The sequence below is a fragment of the Tyto alba genome, unplaced genomic scaffold (genome assembly GCF_018691265.1).
Source record: "Tyto alba isolate M040663 unplaced genomic scaffold, T.alba_DEE_v4.0 Super-Scaffold_7, whole genome shotgun sequence".
In the NCBI taxonomy this organism is placed as follows: domain Eukaryota; kingdom Metazoa; phylum Chordata; class Aves; order Strigiformes; family Tytonidae; genus Tyto; species Tyto alba.
Window position 1 is genome coordinate 43,918,439 of NW_024881328.1, and position 16,067 is coordinate 43,934,505.

Sequence of the window (16,067 nt, forward strand, 5' to 3'; positions counted from 1 at the left end):
TGACCAATTCAGGGCCAGTCAGAAGTTAATAATATGCTTTAAGGGCATTGCCCAAATACCTCTTCAATACTGTCAGGCTCAGTGCATTGACAACCTTCCAAGGAAGCCTGTTTCAGTGTTTGACTACCCTCTCAGTAAAGAAATGCTGCCTACTGTCCAGTCTAAACCCCCCCTGGCACAGCTATGAAGAGATCAGTGCCGCTCTCTCCACATCCTCTCCTCATGAAGCTCTACAAAACAATGAGGTTGCCCCTCTGCCTCCTTTTATCCAAACTAAACTAACCCAGAGTCCTTCAGGCACTCTTCACAGGACATGCCTTCCAGCCCTGTCACCAGCTGTGTTGCCCTCCTGTGGTTGCATTCATGTACCTGGGATCACAGAGGCATGGTGGGATAGTCTCTAGGGGGGACAGGAGAGAGCAGTGGTTTTTTATGTGAGGGAACAGTTGAAATGCCTGGAGCTCACCTGAGGATGGATGAGGAGCCAACTGAGAGGATTAAAGAGCAGACCAGTATGGGTGACGTTGTAGTGGGTGTCTGCTATAGACTGCCTGACCACAAAGAATAAGTTAATTGGAGCCTTCTACAGACAACTAGAAGCACCCTCTCACATTTGTGGCCTTGGTCCTCACTGGGGACTTCAGCCACCTTGATGTGTGCTGGAGGAACAACATGACAGGGCATAAGCAATCCAGGAGGTTCCTGGAGAGCATCAATGACAAATTCCTGACTCAAGTGATAGAGGAGCCAATGAGAAGAGGGTCTTTGCTGGACCTCATACTCACAAATGAAGAGGCACTGATTGGGGATGTGAAGGTCAAAGGCTACAGTGAGCATGAGATAGTAGAATTCAAAATCCTGAGAGGATGGAGCAGGGCAAAAGCAAGATCACAGCGTTGCAATTCAGGTGAGCAGACTTCAGCCTCTTCGGGGATCTGCTCGGTAGAGTCCTGTGGGATAAGGCCCTGCAGGGGAGAGGGGCCCGAGAAAGCTGGTTAATATTCAAGGATCACCTCCTCCAAGATGAAGAACAGTCTATCCCAAAAAGCTGAAAGTCAGGAAAAAATGCCAAAAGTCCTCCATGGATGAACAAGAAGCTCGTGGCAGAAATTGTACGTAATAAGGAAGTATACAGAAGGTAGAAGCAGGGGCAAGTAACCTGAAAGGAATAGAGAGACACTGAGCATGCAGAGATGGGGTAAGGAAAGCCAAAGTCCTGGTGGAATTGAATTGCGAGGGGTGTTAAAGGCAACAAGAAGGCTCCTATAAATACATAGGTGACAAAAGAAAGACCTGGGAAAATATGGGCCTGGTGCTGAATGAGGCAGAGGACACAGTGACATAGGACATGGAAAAGGCTGAGATACTAAATGCCTCTGCACCTCAGCCTTTATCATCCAGACTGGCTTTCAGAAAGCCCAAGCACTGGAGACCTGGAGGAAATGTGGATCAAGGAAGACATACCCTTGGTAGAAGAGATCAAGTTAAGGGATATTAAGTGAATTGCACATACGCAGGTCCACAGGCCCCGATGGGCTTCACCCATGAGCGCTGAGGGAGCTGTTTGATGTCACTGTGAGGCAACTTGCAGCAGTCTGTCAGTGACCATGGCGACTAGAAGTGCCTGATGACTGAAGGAAAGCAATTGTCACTCCTGTCCTCAAGAAGGGCAAGAAGGAGAACCCAGGGAACTTACAGGCCGGTCAGCCTCACCTCAAACCCTGCAGAGGTGATGGAACACTAATTCTGGACACCATTTTCTCAGGCACACGGAGAAGAAGAATGTCCTCAGGAGTAGTCAGCATGGATTTACCAAGGAGAAGTCATGCTTGACCAAACTGACCACCTTCTACAATGATGTGACTGGCTTGGTAGATGAAGGGAGAGCAGTGGATATCGTCTACCTTGACTGTCACTGGGTTTTGGACACTGTCTCCTGTTAGACCCTCACAGAGAAGCTGACAAAGCATGAGCTGCATGAGCAGACAGGGAGATGGACTGAAAAGTGGCTGAACGACCAGGCCTGGAGGTTGGTGACTGGTGGCACGAAGTCTAGTTGGAGGCCAGTAACTAGCTGTGTAGCCCGGGGCTCAGTAGTGGCTCCAGTTCTCTTCAGCCTCTCCATTAATGATCTGGATGATGGGGCAAAGCGTCTCCCCAGTAAACTTGCTGGTGACGCAAAGCCGGGAGAAATGGCTGACAGCGCAGCAGGTTGTGCTGCCATCCGGCGGGACCCTGACAGGCTGAAGGAACGGTCTGACGGGAACCTCATGACGTTCACCAGGGAGAAATGCAAAGTCCCGTCCCCTGGGGAGGAACAACCCCACGCAGCAGGACATGCTTGGAGCCAAGTGTCTGGAGAGCAGCTGTGCAGAAAGGGCCCTGGGGTTCATGGTGGCCACCAAGTTGAACATCTGCCAGCAACGTGGCCTTGCGGCAAAGGTGGCTAATGGTGTACTGGGCTGCAACAGGAGGAACCTTGCCAGCAGGTCAAGGGAGGTGATCCTTCCCCTCTGCTCAGCACTGGTTAGGCCACAGCTGGAGGGATGGGTCCACTTCTGGGCTCCCCAGGACGACAGAGAGATGGAGCTTCTGAAGCACGTCCAGTGAAGGGCCACAAGGACGATTAGGGGAGCAGAGCATCTGGAAAAACTTGATGCAAGGTAACTGAGCACTGGCACGAGTTGCCCAGAGAGGTGGTGGAGTTTCCATCCTTGGCGATACTGAAAAGCCATCTGGACGTGGTCCTGGGCAACTGGCTCTGCATGGCCCTGCTTGAGCTGAGGTGCTGGGCCAGATGACCTCCAGAGGTCCCTTCTAACCTTAACCGCTCTGAAAGTCCCAGACTCTGGATGTTGCAGCACACTGGCCGGTCCTGGTTAACCTCAGTTTATTAATGACATCTGTTTGCAATACTGTACTTCCTAAAGTAGGTAGGTATGGGCGTTGTTCCCCAGCCCATTAATTGTATTGTAACAAGGAGAGTTTGTCTTTTCCCTGTTGTGCTCTTTGGAGTCTAGCTTGCTGAGTAATACGTTATTTGGAGAGGAAAGCATTCTGAAGATAATAATAAAATTAGGGTGCCAACCAGGTCTAAGACCATGGACAATGACTGGAATATCTGTCCTGAAAGACCACCAAGTGCCCTCTACTCCAGAAGTGAAGATTGCAGCATCTAGGTTGATAGTGTAACAGTCCCTGGCACTATCTGTCTGAGGGTATCACTGGCTTCAGGCCCTGTCCTGTCCTGGTCTGGGTGTGCTGGGGGGGGATGAGATTCAGGGTTTTTTGAATTCTTATCCCTTCAGGTTTACTATGTAGTAACCAAAGAACCTGATTGGTTCTGGTCATACCCTTGGCTTCTGTGGCTGTGCTGGTTTTGGTTCCATTACAAACCTCGGGCTTTACTGAGCTGTGATTACAAAGCCACCTTCTCTGTAGAGCATTTACTCAAGGTAAAGATGAAGGGAAGAGCCATCTTGTGCTATTTCAGCAACCACCTCCTCTCTCTACATTAAGGCTCTCATTATGACTAAGAGGAGTCAGACACATTTTCAGTCAGCTGATAAAAATTTCAGCAAATGGCACTGAGCTTGTTTCATTTTGATCATTACTCCCAGAAGCACTTTGCAACCAATAAGGTTGGTGGTTTGGTTATTCTTACTGAACTTAAATTCACATTCCTCTTGCTACCAATAAAAGATTGAGCAGAAGCTCTGCACTTCATACCAAAACAAAGAGAAAGGAGCCCTTCCTGTGGGGTTTGATGTCCAACATGCTTATTTTAAATGCAAAAAACCTGAACATCTCTATTATGAACTTCTAGGTAGGTAAGCAAGGCAAAATATTAAAAATATTTTTTCTGGGAGTAAGGGCTTTGCTGCCAGCAGGAGTGTTTTAATATATTCCTAGCAATTTTCATAGAACCATATGCATTCTGCAGATCCTGTTAGAGTTCAGTGTGCCAGGCACCCTGAGGCAGGTGGTATCAGGGTGGGTCTGTGAAAAATCCTTGCGTCCTCTTTGCTCAGGCAGTTACCATTACGCTAACATCTGTCTTTTCTGCTTTGATCCTTACGTGGCATTACAGATTTGAGTCAGTATAGGTAGGCCATGTAATTTACAGCAAACTTCTGCTTCAATTTAACACTCCAGGAATTAAGGTTGTAAAGACAGGCTAATGTGAATACAGTCATCAGGAATAATGACTGTTCATTGTTGCATGGCCTCAATGTGAAAACATGAGAGCAGGAAAAAAAAAAAAATAGTATGGTGACATAATCTGATTTATGGCTTCTAAATTGCTTCATCTGAACGTTCAGATTCAGTTTGTTAAACTTGTCTGCAAAGACCCAGAAGATGGTCAGCTGCAACTGGTTTCTGTGTCTTAACAGAATGGCATGGACTACTACTGCTATCTGATTTGGCTGTTAAGACTACTGATGTCCCCTTGAAACCCCACTGAAATTTAGCTGTGCTCCCAATCTTCTATTTAGATTATGGGTTAGTCACAGGAACATGAAAGGAACAAGTTTTCATGCCTTCAGGTAGTCATGGATCCTTTGGTGAACGGGGTGAGGTTGAACTGGATGTTGGTCCAGATTTTGAGAATTTAAAAAAGTGGTATTTAATGCAGGATCAATTAAATTTTTTCTTTAGATCAATTTATCACATGGAGATTCTCCTAGCTTTGCTGTAGACTTGCTCTCTGGGCAGAGTGTGCTTGACTATACTTTGGCCCAAACAACCTGCAGCTGTATTGCTCTTAAAGCTACTCTTCATATTCAACCATTACAGCTGTAAATCCAGTCGGTTAATCTTTCGTAGTGCATTTGCTCAGTGGCAGGTTCAAGTCTGCCTTATGATGTTGGAAGAATTACCTGTATGTTTGTGGGTAAGTCACCTTCCTCCTCTGTGTAAGTTGTTAATGAAAAACATGTCCCTGTCCTTGTGAAATGCTTAATTGAGTAGCATGGTTTGACAAAACTCCTCCTTTGTCAAATGCTTTAGAGCATTGTCTGACAAATCTAACAGACCCTTCTGGTTTAGAATGCCACTGACAGCCCATTGACAACACTACCATGACTTTCTATGTTAGTAAGAAACATCGAGTGACTTATCTGATTGTGTGAGGGGAGAACAGTTAAGTGTATATCCATTTACTGCCTTGAATTGATATGACTTGTAATTGACAATTATTACTATTTTAAAATATAGTAGTAAGTGGCAAAACTACTTGTAGATTAAGGAGAAGTTGGGCAACTTAATTCATTAACTCTTTTAAAACTCTACTCAGCATTGGGCTACCAGTATATGGGACAGATTAGCCTCAGTTTGACCAAATGATAAAAACTTGAGGTCTGAAGTTATATTTTTAGCTGAAATTTCTCTGTGCATTCCTTAAATCAGAGCATACACAATAGAAGATAATCTTTATAGAGGATAATCTAATTACTTTGTTCCCTGTGACTGTCTAAAAAAAAAAAAAAAAAAAAAAATTGTTAAAAGCTTCCAGAGTAGGAAGTAAAAAGGCTAGAAGGCTAGCAGTTATTTATAGGTGTGTGCCATATGAAAAGAAATTAATGACTTCAGGAAATTAATATCCTATTTTCAGATGAGTCTGCATGTACATTCTAACAGTGGATATACTTGTGCCTTGTAAGTTCTATGTTTTTTCCTATGTAGTATTCATAGAGGATGTGCTCTGTCCATTCTTACTTGGTGTTTGGCATACAGGAGAGAACATACCACCATTTCCTTTCCTGTTACTTGTCCTCTTGAATTACTCTGCTGACTGATGAGTGTTGCTCTTTACCTGGTTTTGGGTTTGTATTTTTTTCCTTTCCTTAGATTGCTGTGCTTTTACCAAAGGCCTGTTTGAGTCAGATGCCATCCCTGAAGGCTTTATTCCATCTTCTGATCCCCACTGAATACATTTAAGGTCTTTGAAGTGACTACATGCCTTAGTCTTTCAAACATCTTATGACATAGCAGCTCATTCCTGAATTTCATTTAGTCAAACATCCTGTGAATGTAGTCTCCTAGCCATGCTGAGGCTTGTTTAGTCAAGCCAAATGGTTTTGATATCATTACCCTTGAAGATCCCTGGAGTACTTTATTCAGGAATCAGCAGGTTAAAAGATCATGGATAGTGTTCCCTTTTGCCTTCCTTCTCTGCAGATCTTTCTGTTTGTTCTGAGACTGAGCCCACCTGCTTAGAGAATCTCATTCAACAGACCTCTCAGCAGCAGCACTGTATTTTAGGTCACTGCTGTTTAACCCATAGGCAGCCACTCTTGATGCCACAGTCTCTTCAGTTGCCTTGGCTGTTCACTTTCTTTATCTACCATGAGTGCCAATCACAAGAGCCACCAGGGAAGTGCAAGCATCTGTGAAGAAATCTTCTCATCAGAGATAGCATGGGAATTCTTAAGAGACAACCTAGTATGCATTCCCCTGGAATCTTCTCTGCAGCTCCTGGAGGGATGATGTTTTGCTTCGCCTGTTGACCACCTTAGCCTATTTTGCATAGTTTCTGTCTGGGACTAAAGTTGCTAAGAAGCAGTATTTGGCTTCCAACAATCTTCAGTTCATTCGTTCAAATTGGACTGGTAAAGATGGTAGGGAGTATACCAAGCCTCTCTTCTTCTGCCTGTTTTGTGCCTCCAACTTTCACAGCAACTGGGACGCAGTTGCCATGTCATCTGTCATCATGAAAGCTTATTACACCTTATGCTTGGACCTGGTTATAGATGCTCAGGGTATTCAGCTAAGTTTGCCTCTCTGCTACTTCCTGACTAAATGTTTCCATTCTTTTACAGGGATCCTTCTCACTTTCTTTCTTTGATAGGAGAGTGACCCTCTCTAATCCAGAAGATCTCTATACCTATAGCTCCTAATCATATAAAGCCTTGTTCATAGAAAGAGTGCTGCAGCAGCTACTTTCTTATACTCAAGGAGAAAACTTTGGGTTGGTGCCAGATCGTAGGCTTCTGCAAGATGAATTTATGCATATACAGTTTCAAGTTCTGGATTGTGACTATGTATTCAGTATCTTTCCCAGAAGTTCAGGAAGAATGGTTCAGATGTCTCAAAGGGCAGGATGCTTCCTTTGTCTCCAGTCTGTGGATATTTTGGATGTTATTGTTTCCTCTGTGCATGTCTCCGCAAACATTTGCCCAGATTCTTGTAGTTATCACAATGCATCTTAATTGTAGAGACACCTGGTTCATTTATCTCAGTGTCTGATTTGTGAAAGGAGTTGTTACACAACAACTTTGTGAAGCGTTCAGTCATTTTATTTAAGACACTGAATATGAGATAGCAGTACCTCATTCCCATTCAGTCCTTTGAACTTATTGTAGTAATCAGTTCTGTGTGTTCCACTTGGCTTCAGTCAATCACGTGATGGCACAACAGCCTGCCACTGCAGAACTTTTTCTCTTGGAGATCTGTGGCAATGTGTGCACTTGTGATGGACATTTTCTTCCAGTTTAAATGTTGTGCTTTGGATGCCTGCGTAGCCACTTTTAGAGGTTAGATTCCTGTTCATCCTTACCTAGGAAGCTGGCTTGCTTTATGCCTATTGCCCTTCCCAGAAGAGCAGGTCCTTGTGTTGGATGTCTCCATATGCTGTTTTCTTCAAAGGCTAGGCTTCTCTGGAAACCCTGCAGATACCTTCCACAGTGGTAGTAGAGGCATTTTTTCCTAACCTTTTAATATTTTTCCTAAGGCTTCATGAACAGAACACTAGAACAGAAGTTATAACTAAGGCCTGTAGTGCAAGGAGGACCCTCTTGTTTTTATTCTCCCAGACCCAGGCCTTTTAGGAAGACTTGCTTGCTATGAGAAGATCCTGGAGTTCCACTGTTGTCATACAGTAACAATCCAGATGGATATCAGTTGCATACAGATACACTGTGAAACCACAGAAGTGGAACAAGCGAGCACTTTCTAACACTCATCAGGCATCTTTGGTAGTAGCCTTCTGCTGTGCAGGCCTCTGACATTCTTCTTACATTCATGCTGTGCTGGTCTTGAAACATCCAAAGCTGAATCCAAGTCTTTTCATAGGGTATCAGTGCAGTCATTTGTGTGCACAGTAGGATTCTCATCCTCTGCCAGAAATCTCATGGCAGGGCTAACTACTGAGAGTCACCATCTATAAGAATGTACATGTGGACTCATTTGAAGAAAGAAAGCTTTCTTACCAGTAATCAGTATTCTTTGTGATGTGTAGTCCACATGTACATTCCCATCCCATCTGCTTTTCCCTTCTCTCTAATTCTTTTTCAGATGCAATGCTGTTGAGAGAGACTGAAATGGTGGTAGATGCACTCTCTTGTATGTCACACATGAAGCAGGAAAAGAAGGAGAAGCAAGAGTACAGGCTCTACAGATACTGCAAAAGGAACACCTTGCAGTATCACATGGCAGGGCAGAACTATGCCTGCTGTTAGAATGTACGTGTAGACTGCCTGTATCATACATTGGTTACTGGTAAGTATTTTTTTTTACTTGATCAGCGTGATAGGATTGTCCTTGGGCTTCATGGATGAGGCATCATGCGGGGAAAGTAGGCTAACCTGCTGGTTTTTCCATGTTTGTGAATGAGTTGAGGATTGTAGCATTTGTGTATGCCTACAAATCACTGGGCTTTCTATAGCTATTAACACTTCTCTCCGCATCATTGCTTAAGCGGTGCGTACAGAGTTCTGAGACTAACTCAAGTTACTTCCTGAGGTAATAAACAATTCTGTTTCAAGTTACCCTGAAGTTTTAAATAGCATTTTTTTTCCAATTTCTCCTCCTAAATTGCAAAATGCATTTTTTGCACTACTAACTGATAGTTCATAATGTATAATTCAATTCCAACCTTATAGTTCATACATGTAATTTTCAGCAACTGAAACTGTTGCTCTAATTTGAACTTGGACCTCTACCAGAATTTGAGTAGCTTCTCCTTATTTGGTCACCAAAGGTTATCATTGCATGGTTCCAAACATTTTGTTATTCAATGATAATTGTTCTTACAGATAATTTTTATGAAACCAAGATAACTTAGAGGTTGATCTATTGGTAGGGTGAACTATTGTCTCTCATGTTCAGACCTAAATTGTCCATAACTGAAGACTTCTCTGAGATTTGAAGATGTACCTATGAACCTGTTCTAGCCAGCAGAGTTCTTGGTCCATGCCAGTAGGCCTGGCTTAATTGTGTATTAGTATTAAAGGAAATGTGTCACTTTCTGCTTATGATTCCTCTTCATGCTAGTTGAACAGTGGTAAAAGTAAGGGCTATCTGTATATCACTTAAGATTGACTAAATTAAAAACCAGCAATACAGTCCTTCATAATGGCTGTTGTAAGCCTTATCTGGGCTTCTTTTCTGAAATATGTTCCCTGGCCAAAACATTCAGAAGATCCTGATAGAAATAAACCAACTAAATAAATTTCTGATACCTCTGAGGTCTTACGGTTGTTTTCTTTGATATGGTATGCATGACCATAAAGTGCATGGATAATCTGCGTTGGGAGCAGACACAATGGGAAAGGGCAGAACATTAATTTGTGGCATAATCTGTGCAACTTTTCAAAGGCTCTGTTTATTTTGTATTAACCCATGTAGCCATTTTGATTTCTTTGTTAATCTTGAGTCTTAAGTGCTAAGTTAAACTTCCTTGCTCCATTATGCCTTCTCCCTCCATATCCTTTTTCCTTTCCCTTTCAGACTGGGAAGGGACAAATCCAAACTGCTTAAGCAAGGGCTCTACGTAGCCAGAGAAACCTCTGAGAAAATTTGTGGCTTCAGAAGTAAAATATAACTGGTGGCCAGAGCAAATCTCATTGTAATATTTGTAATACAGGTGTAACCGGTGTAATATACATTTTTTATGTTACATTTACATTACAGAATTGTAATTTGTTTACAACTGTGTATATCTTTGATTTTAAATAAGTTTCAGTGTAGGTAGACTTCTGAGATATCAGAAAAAATTTGATCAGGATAATAGCTGTAGGACCTTTATGAAATGCAGTCTTATTCATGAGTTGAAGAAGGTCATCAAACTGAGGATAGGGAAGAGATAATGCATGGTCACAGGAGTAAGTTCAGTATGGGACAGCTCTGTGGGATGAGTTGTCTGTGGTCTCCAAATAATAGTTGGCAGACTGGCCCAATTTAAGAGAAGATCGGATATAACACAGAAAAATCATTGACCTGACAGAGAATAAAAATGCCTAGTTTTCTCTCCATTTCTAATATATTTCTCACATAACTTAAGGATGATGTTATGAATACCAAAGTGTGCAATAAATAAAAAGAGTGATATGTCTGTAATAGGAATCTTCTTATTTTTCACCTTTATGCTCATATATGCTTGTATTTGATCAAACCATCTGTCTTCATGTTCAAAAGCAATTGCTACAGTTTTGGATTCAGTTACAGCTAATGAGTAGGCTGTGAAACACTGTAAGAAAAAAGAATTGCATTTGTGAACTTGTATCTTGGAGAACACATTATATAGGCTGTCCAGAAGATAGATAGGGCTCTCTTGCATGCTGTGTTTTTGCTGTAGCTAATAGATAATTGATATTAAAATTTTTATCTGCCTATCAGTGGCAAAGCAACTTCTGTGTCAGCTGTTGAAGCATACCAGCGTTGTGACTCTGTGTTCTTTCTGTCCCTTTAGCAAATGTGTGTGTTGTGAAGGTGGATGGGACTCCTTATCTGTGTAAAGCTGATGAGGTTGGAGAAATATGTGTGAATTCAGGTGCAACTGGGATGGCATATTTTGGCCTCCTTGGAATCACCAAGAATGTGTTTGAGGTTTGTATTTTTCTTTGTAATACAAAGTTTCATTGTTACATTTCTAGTATTTCTTCTTGCAAATAAACTTACTTGTTCCTTAAACTTCATTTTTTAGTTTATTAGAAAAAGCCATGGCCAAATACAGTGCTTCATTCTCTATCAGAATGCAAAATCCTCTCTCATAACCAAAAATACAAAGTACCATCAGCAGTCAATCAGTTTGCCTCTGTATTCTGCAATCCAGTGTTGTCTCTGTGTTAGCATTTAAATTCATCTTAGTTATATATTAACACAGTAGTCTTATGTAAAGTTACCTGAAGACATTTCAAGTTTATTGGTGCACAGCTTGGAACATAGAGTTAAAAGTTGGTCTAATATTTGTGAGCTTCTTCGTACAATCAGAATGCATTTGTTAAGATACGAATGATTTAGAAAAGCTTCCTTTGTGTATTGTAAACAGTATGTGCTTTTCAAAATGAACTTTGGTGTTGATTTGCTGTAACGTTTAGAAGACTAAACAGTTTGCTGTTGGATATATACAATTATGTTCCTAGATATATGGAAGAAGAGATAATAGGGATGGTAGCATAAGAGTCATAAGCCTTATAGTTTGTCAAAGTAAAGCAAAAATGATGTTTCTGCCCAAATTTTTCCTCACATCGGTACCCCAGTTTCACGTTCTGCCTTCTCTGGCAAGAAAGAAGTGAAAGTTGCATGTACAATAGTGCTACCCTGGGCAGCAGTTTGAAGTCTCGGCAGAAGTATGGAATTCTACCAGAGAGGTGAAAGAAATCCTGGCCATAGTCTTCTCTTTCAAAAAAGCTCTCTGTCAGCTTGTCAAGCCTCAACACTTTAAATAGCTTAGCTTTCAGCACTGTCCTTAGCTAGTGAGAGAGCCAGCAAGAAACCTGATGTAATGGAAGAGTTGGTGTTGGGGGTACGGCAGGGAAACCACCTGAGCAGAGGAGAGGAACTTGCTGATGAGCTTAATGCTTTTGCTCTGGTTCTGCATTGTGGGCAGTCCCATAATTGCAGCAAACTTAACTTTCTCAAGTTCTGATCGTGTAGAGTTTGTCACGGTTGAAGCGATATGCCTGGATACATATCTCACTGGGGATGCTTATAGTAACAACAGAAAGACTTTCCGATTAAGTGCTATATGAGTGCATACTATAAAACCTGATTTAAAAAGCACTGTGAACTCTTGTTATGAAGGCTAAGTATATGAGAAAAAGATAAAACGGCTACCACAGAGTTAAGAATCGGTGTGTTGTTCATTATTCAAAAAACTGTTGTTCCTATTTGACATGATAGTAACTTGACATTGGGTGATTTTTCAACTAAGCATAGAGCTGCAGTGAAACAGGCAGAAAGCATTTTAACTTCACTTTTATCAGTACTGTGAGTTTCTGAATACTTATGTGTTCTTTCAGGCCATTCCAGTGACTGCAGCCGGTGTGCCTGTTTCAGACCAACCCTTTACAAGAACAGGATTGCTTGGCTTTGTGGGTCCTGTAAGTGTGAATGAGCCGTCTGAGACCCTGCTCTGTCCTGACCCAACTCTAAGCGATGTCCCTGAATTCATCAGAATTGTGTGTCAGGGCAGTGACCTTGTACAGTTCTTGAGAATATTGTTGACTCTATTCAGGCATGTATTGTCAGGAGTCTGGAGGCTTTTCCCCTCTAGTTCTAATTCTGTCTTCTTTTCAGGACTATTTGGTGTTTGTGGTAGGAAAATTGGATGGCCTAATGACTGTTAGTGGCCGCAGGCACAATGCGGATGATGTGGTAGCCACTGCATTGGCAGTCGAACCCATGAAGTTTGTCTATCGGGGGAGGTGAGTATATTAAAAACTTCACCACTGCTGTTGGACTTGGCTCCTTTTTTCATCCACATAGTATACACAGGAGCTCTGCATGTGAATTTTTACATGTGTGTTTTGTAGGAAATGTGGTACTAGGTTCTGATATGCGAGATAAGAACTTGGCTGTCCCTGATAACTTGGAAGACAAATATTGATACCCTGCTTCATGCATAATAGATTTTAAATTACTTTCACATATTATAAACATAGATCTTTAAGTGTCTGTTTAATACTTCTTTCAAAGCTTCTCTTAAGACAATCAAATGAAGCTTGTATGCCAAATGTAAAACACAACTCCCCTTTGTCAACAACGTAGCCGGTGGGATTGAGTTCACCCTCAGCAGATCTGCAGCTGACACCAAGATGAGTGCTGTGGTTGACATGCCTGAGGGAGCCATTCAGAGGGTCCTGGACAAGCTCAAGAAGTGGGCCCATGTAAACCTCGTGAAGTTCAACAAAGCCAGGTGCAAGGTCCTGCACATGGATTGGGGCAATCCCAAGCACAAATCCAGGCTGGGGGATGAAGGGATTGAGGGAAACCCTGCGGAGAAGGACTTGGGGGTACTCATGGATGAAAAGCTGGACATGAGCCAGAAACGTGCACTCGCAGCCCAGAAAGCCAACCGTATCCTGGACTGCATCAGAAGCAGCATGGCCAGCAGGTCGAGGGAGGGGATTCTCCCCCTCTACTCCACTCTTGTGAGACCCCAGCTGGAGTACTGCATCCAGCTCTGGAGTCCTCAGCACAGAAAAGACATGGATGGGTTGGAGTGGGTCCAGAGGAGGGCCACAAAAATGTCCAGATGGATGGAATACCTCTCCTGTGAAGAAAGGCTGTGAGAGTTGGGGTTGTTCAGCCTGGGGAAGAGAAGGCTCCGGGGAGCCCTTCGAGCGGCCTCCCAGGGCTTAAAGGGGGGACAGGAGAGGGGGGGACAGACTTTTTAATAGGGCCCGTAGTAATGGTAATGGTTTTAAACTAAATGAGTGTAGATTTAGACTAGATATAAGGAAGAAAAATTTTATTATGAGAGTGCTGAAACACTGGCACGGGTTACCCAGAGAGGTGGTTGATGCCCCAACCCTGGAAACATTCAAGGCCAGGTTGGATGGGGCTCTGAGCAGCCTGATGTAGCTGAAGATGTCCCTGCTCATTGCAGTGGGGTGGTTGGACTAGATGATCTTTAAGGTCCCTTCCAACCCAAACCATTCTATGAAAGCTGAGCTTTTGTCGTTTTTGCATCACTTGTGCAGCTCACATATCATAAAAATAATGACACCTACTTAGTTGAGGCATTATTAGTATTTTATCCTAGAAGATATAAGTATTTTTCAGTGCAAGCATTGATACACATGCTGGTCAGTAATTTGGCATAGCTGTCTTTCAGAAGGGACACTGTATGTAGGTGCAACAAGTTTAGCATGCATGATGGGAGATATCTAGGCAAGGTTTGCACAGCCCCTGCACATATGGAACCTGCCTGTGTTAAATGCGTGCTACACTGATGACTGCAAATTCACTTGACCCCCAGCAGAAATAAATTACAATAATGAACCTACATTTCTTCTAAATTTGTCTGTGATTTTGTGATGATCCAGCATGAATAACGCTTGTGTGTGTTGAAACAGTACCATGAAAGGTTGCCATCATTTCCACATTATAATAAACCATGCTATGTTCATCATATGTTGCATCCTATCATTCTTCTGTCCTTTGCGTTTTAGGATAGCAGTGTTTTCTGTGACCGTTTTGCATGATGATCGAATAGTGCTTGTGGCAGAGCAGCGCCCTGATGCGTCAGAGGAGGATAGTTTTCAGTGGATGAGCAGGGTTCTACAGGTAGTCAGTCTGTCCTTTCTCTCTTTCCAGGTGAATAAGGCTGATGTATGAAATGAGACTATTAGAGCATCTTTTTTTCCGTAAGAAAAACGTATCAGTGTAACTACAAAGGGTTGTAATAAGCTGACTTCGGAAAGTATTTCAGGGTTGATAGGTAACAGAATTTTGTAAAAAGTAAGACTTTCTTTCAGAATGTTTTTTAACTTCATACTACTAGGATTCTTAAATTCCTAAGAATGATAGTTTTTGTTTGTTTTAATTCTACATATCTCTGCTATTTTCATACTGGCTGGGAGAGTTAAGTCTGAAAAATATTTAAGGGTATACTTAGTGCCAAGTATCAAAACAGACACTGAAATCTTTTTATGTCACTAACATCCTTATCCTAGATCTCCAACAGTAAGCATTAAAAACTTTTTCCCTTAATTACTTTATTGTGTTTCGTAGGGGTGGGGGGCAAGAGGGAGGGGCATTCTGGTAGATTTGCATTTGAAGATTCTGGAATTAATCCATTCTAAGGAAGTAAAAAGTGAGAGAGCAATTATGGAAGAAGACTCTGGTGAAGGGACGTCTAGAGAGAACAACTTAAGGGAAGATTCCTCTTAAGAGTAAGGCAGTTGTGTAATAGTGGTTTCTGTCTAATTTCACCTTCATAATCTTTTGGGAGGGAATATCTGGTAATAGAAAGGCTGTTTTTCATGGGAGAAAATATTTTTATTTCTCTTTAGTAGTGTCATAACTAAAATAGACACTGAAGTTTTAGGCAGCAAGGTGTTTCCCTCCCTATTTTTGTGGTTTATGTTCTACTGCACTTTTGTGATTGTGCCATACGTGCTAAATTTGCTGTGGTATAATTTTGGCTTTTTAAAATCTCTGCACTTTTTGCCCACTTTTAAGAGACTTTCCTAATCCCTGATGTGCAGGTGGCATCCCCTTGATAGAGTGCACAAGCAAAGTCCTGGGTCTGCTCCTGCTCCCATTGAAGTCATGGCACAACTTCTATGAGTTCAGTGAGTGCAGAATTGGACCCTTTATTTGCAAATTGTGGTGCAAGTAAAAATTTTAATGTTATTAAATGACTTGAATTCAAATTCTTCCTCTAGCTACATGCCAGTTGATAATGTGGAATTTTTTTTTTTCTTTTTCTTTCTATCAAGGCAATTGATAGCATTCACCAAGTGGGCGTCTACTGTCTTGCTTTGGTGCCAGCCAACACTTTGCCAAAGGCTCCACTCGGAGGAATTCATATTTCAGAAACCAAGCAGCGCTTTTTAGAGGGTGCTCTGCACCCTTGTAATGTCTTGATGTGTCCGCATACTTGTGTTACTAACCTGCCTAAGCCTCGACAGAAGCAACCAGGTAAGTAAACCAGAGCGTGTTCCTTAGCTCTGAGGGTACGCGTGGAGTATGATCCAGAGGCAGCGTGACAGCTCAGGGCTGTGCGTGGTGGATGGCTTTAAGCTGCCTGACTTGGCAGAGCTAGTGGTGTTGTCGGAGCAGCCCAGAGCTCGGTGAGGGCATTATGGTCTGCCTTGAGTACCAGGTAAATGTAAGGA

The 16,067-nt window shown here is 42.4% G+C and overlaps 1 protein-coding gene across 4 annotated transcripts in view; it reads left to right on the plus strand.

Annotated features, from left to right (window-relative positions):
- Positions 1-16,067, plus strand: part of DIP2A (disco interacting protein 2 homolog A) — a 130,602-nt gene that overhangs the window by 95,337 nt on the left and 19,198 nt on the right. For all 4 annotated transcript variants that reach the window (XR_006164515.1, XM_042783835.1, XM_042783836.1 and 1 more), the window contains 5 exons: positions 10,691-10,827; positions 12,243-12,323; positions 12,520-12,647; positions 14,397-14,511; positions 15,669-15,870. Coding sequence is in view for 3 of the 4 variants with exons in the window: in XM_042783835.1 (XP_042639769.1) it covers positions 10,691-10,827; positions 12,243-12,323; positions 12,520-12,647; positions 14,397-14,511; positions 15,669-15,870 (663 nt within the window). In the remaining variant the exon portion in view is untranslated. The remainder of the gene's footprint in view (positions 1-10,690; positions 10,828-12,242; positions 12,324-12,519; positions 12,648-14,396; positions 14,512-15,668; positions 15,871-16,067) is intronic.